At 32.6% G+C, this 3,532-nt stretch overlaps 1 protein-coding gene across 2 annotated transcripts; it reads right to left on the reverse strand.

The window, feature by feature from the left end:
* Nucleotides 1-460: 460 nt before the first annotated feature.
* Nucleotides 461-2,847, reverse strand: LOC105456274 (glucose dehydrogenase [FAD, quinone]-like). 2 transcript variants are annotated; one of them, XM_011700221.1, is made up of 4 exons: nt 2,768-2,847; nt 1,182-2,688; nt 862-1,109; nt 461-754 (listed from the first exon to the last, which is right to left on the reverse strand). In XM_011700221.1, exons 2-4 carry the CDS (start codon nt 2,632-2,634, stop codon nt 620-622), a joined length of 1,836 nt encoding a protein of 611 aa, XP_011698523.1. In that variant the 5' UTR covers nt 2,635-2,688; nt 2,768-2,847; the 3' UTR covers nt 461-619. The 2 variants fall into 2 exon arrangements, with proteins under 2 accessions (XP_011698523.1, XP_011698522.1); XM_011700220.1 differs by having other exon boundaries at nt 862-2,688.
* Between the last annotated feature and the right edge of the window lie 685 nt (nt 2,848-3,532).

The following is a 3,532-nucleotide window of genomic DNA, read 5'->3' on the forward strand; positions in this document are numbered from 1 at the left end:
CCTAAACCTAAATATTATTTTAATAAATAAAAATTGTCCAAAAACAAATGAGATCATACAAATTACCAAGTATTTGATTAGACATAGAAACAAAAATGATTTCTTAATAAACCACTTAACCATTCAAAAGTATATGCAGCAAAAGTTTAATGCCATTGTCTTTCCAAATATTTTAAGTTTCATAAAACAGGTTTAAAGTGATTATTTTGACCAATGGGATCAAAGTAAAGCAAAAACTTGTCCCCGTTTTTTTAAATATATCTTATCAATTAAATTATTAATGCAATGCGGGCACGCCAAATTTTTATAATTAACTTTCAAGTTTTATTTAACTTTTTCGTCAACCATATATTATGAAAATAAACCTTAGTTATCGAATAAATAAAAATTTACACATGGTAGAGTACAGAAATTAATATCAATTATTTTATCTAATCAAAATGTCAAAAGAAAGATTGAATAAGAATTAAGAATTATGTATTTTGTAATTGTCACCATTTGCCCCATAGGGTGTCACTACTGTCAAAGAAAGTAACACAATACTTATTGTGTTTTACACTAAAAAATGACATACTTATTGGGTTATTTTTATATAACTTTGTTATTGTCACAACTTCTCTTAGTATTTCCAATCTTCTTTGATCATATCTGCTGCTTTTTCACCAATCATATAAACAGGTAAGTTTATGGGTGCTGATACAATTTCAGGCATGATGGAAGCATCTACTACTCGTAATCCTTCAATACCAATCACCTGCAAAAAATTGCATTTGAACTCACAAACAAAAGTCATACTGCTTATTATATTTCCCATATGTATTCTAATATATTTTTCGAAAAAATATATTAGAATAAAAATACCTTCAATCTGGAATCGACGACAGCAGTTGGGTCTCCACGAGGTCCCATTTTACAAGTGCCGGAAGGGTGAAAAAGTGTGGAAGACATAATTCTTATCATGCAGTCCCAATAAGCATCAGAGTCATACTCATACTTGTCGCATTCCATATTAGTCACGTTTAATAATTGAGAATTAAACGCTTGCATCACCTTTGTTTCACCAATTCTTAACGCAGTTCTAATTCCGGCGATCATCGTCCTGACGTCATCTGAATCATTTAAATAATTTGGTACGATCTTTGGTTTCACATTGACGTTATTAGCCAACAACGTTATCCTACCACGACTTTTTGGTTTCAACAATCCTACCAGAACAGACCAGCTGTGATATTCACCATATTTGATCCATAAAGATAGAGGATCTTTCAAATTTATCAAAATTGGAGCAATAAAATTTATGGGTTGAATACCAGTAAACAATAATTCTATGTCGGGTAGACCGCTTTGTTTATCTGGATGTTTTGTATTGACATAAGCGAGGGTCTCGGCCAAACCCAAAGTCGTCCATGGTCCCGTTCGATTTATAAAAAATTCAGACATGTACGGATTAAAAGGATTGAACACTTCAGATGTTGTTAAACCTATCGATGCATTTGTTATCCACTGCAATCCAAAATAGCCTAGATGGTCTATGAGATTTTCGCCGACTGGCGCATTTTGGAAAACTTTAATGCCTAATTCAATAAGATGTTTCTCTGGTCCGATACCAGATAGCATTAACAACTGCGGTGATCCGATGGCACCCGCACACAGAATCACTTCTTTTCTTGCTGTCACGGAGATATTTTGACCATCTTTGGTAAATTCCACACCGACTGCGCGCTTCGTGTTATCTATCAAAATTTTGGTTACCATACTCTGAAGAGTCATATAAAAATTTTTGCGATTGCGTATAGGATGTAAATATGCACTATTGCTGCTCATGCGAGTGCCGTTCATGATTGTAGCTTGCACATGTGAGAATCCTATCATGTTTTTCCCATTGTAATCTACTATCGGATATCCTATTTCCTTACCAGCTTCTAGAATGACTTCTGACAATGGGGTTCGATATAATGGATAAGTGATATGTACTGGTCCGTCAGTACCATGATAAGTAGTGTCCGACTTCAGCTCCGGAATATTCATTGTTTCCAATTTTTTAAAATATTTAAGGACGTCCTTGTAAGCCCAGCCTTCATTCCCCATGTCTGCCCAACGATCGTAATCTTCGGCTCCGCCTCTAGCAGCTAACATGAAGTTTGTCGCACTGCTACCACCGACTACTTTTCCCCTTGGCCAAAGGCATACATTACCATTCATGCCACGACAGTATTTGTTGGACGGTTTAGTTTTGTAGTTCCAATTGATGTTATTATCTAAAGTTAAGATGGGAGCGAATATAGGAATGTCCATGAAAAAGTTCTCGTAAGATCCAGCTTCGATCAGCAATATTTTGTTCTGAGAAATTTCGCTCAGTCTTGCTGCTGTTGTGCTGCCAGCCGTACCAGCGCCAATTATTATAAAATCAAATATATCACCGGATTTAGGCGTGGTGTCCAGTATTTTTTTATTTGAACAATGTTGGTTCTTTGAGAAGTTCTCCATATCAATAGCTCGATCTCGTAATTTCGATAATTTTGACTTGCTATTATCATTGTTATTAAAACTCTCATAATTTGAGTGCCCATGTAACAAAATGATCATTGCATTGATACTAAGAATGCAAAGGAGACTCGATGTCTTGTGCAACATATTTGAATATGTATAGTAATTGATTTCGTATGACGAGGTAATTGGTTTTTAATGCTGGAATAAGATATGACAGTAGAAAGTTTCCTTGGATATACAACATGCTTACCTGTTTTATTTGAAATCCATTCTTTACCTTATTGTTTACTGCATGCGTTACAGAACTAAAGTTTCAATAATTCTAGTTTGTCTTCATACGTATTTTTATTAGCTACTGTCTCTCCTTGCTTGATAGGCAGCTATTATAGCCTCACTTAGTGTCCCGATAACAATAATACTATTCATGATAGTGTACGATATGTAGGACTTTTCCGTTTAAACACAGGGTGTTTCATTTTAATGGAAACAATGGAAAATTTAGTATATAATACATATTATTATGAAAAATTTTTCAATTTTAAAAATGTATATCCTGAAAAAGAACGGCAAAATCAATTTTCAAAAAGTATCGTTTTTTGAAAGTCAAACATTAAGGTCATTTTTTAATATACGTAGAATTGTATAATGTTTTTCACATAAAAAATATGATTCTGTCTATTAGTTTATAAGTATTAGTTTAAATTGATATTTGCTCCGAAATTTCCTTAATGGAATTATCACGGATCCAGTGTATTTTTTTAATTAATATATTTTTGCTTAAAGGAAAATTTTTTCATTTTGTGTATTAAAATTCGAGGAATATTATATAACCTAAAATTATATAAAAATTGTAAAAAATATGTGTTATTATAATAAACAATACAGCACAATTCTGTCGAAAAATATTTAAAAAAAATGTTCGGGTCTTCTGAACTTGCGAATATCAATTAGAGTCAAGACAAAGATATCAAAAAATTAATAGTTTACAGAATATTTTATTTTTTATTGTGGCATATTTTGATATAAAATATGAAATCTCGTA

This window comes from Wasmannia auropunctata, unplaced genomic scaffold (genome assembly GCF_000956235.1).
Source record: "Wasmannia auropunctata unplaced genomic scaffold, wasmannia.A_1.0 LD335734.1, whole genome shotgun sequence".
Taxonomy (NCBI): domain Eukaryota; kingdom Metazoa; phylum Arthropoda; class Insecta; order Hymenoptera; family Formicidae; genus Wasmannia; species Wasmannia auropunctata.

Excerpts from the sequence above, each read along its gene's own strand:
- LOC105456274 (XM_011700220.1), bottom strand. The coding sequence starts at position 2,634 with ATGTTGCACAAGACATCGAGTCTCCTTTGCATTCTTAGTATCAATGCA. Across the intron at positions 755-861 it reads TCGTCGATTCCAGATTGAAG|GTGATTGGTATTGAAGGATT; the intron begins GTATTTTTATTC and ends AATTTTTTGCAG.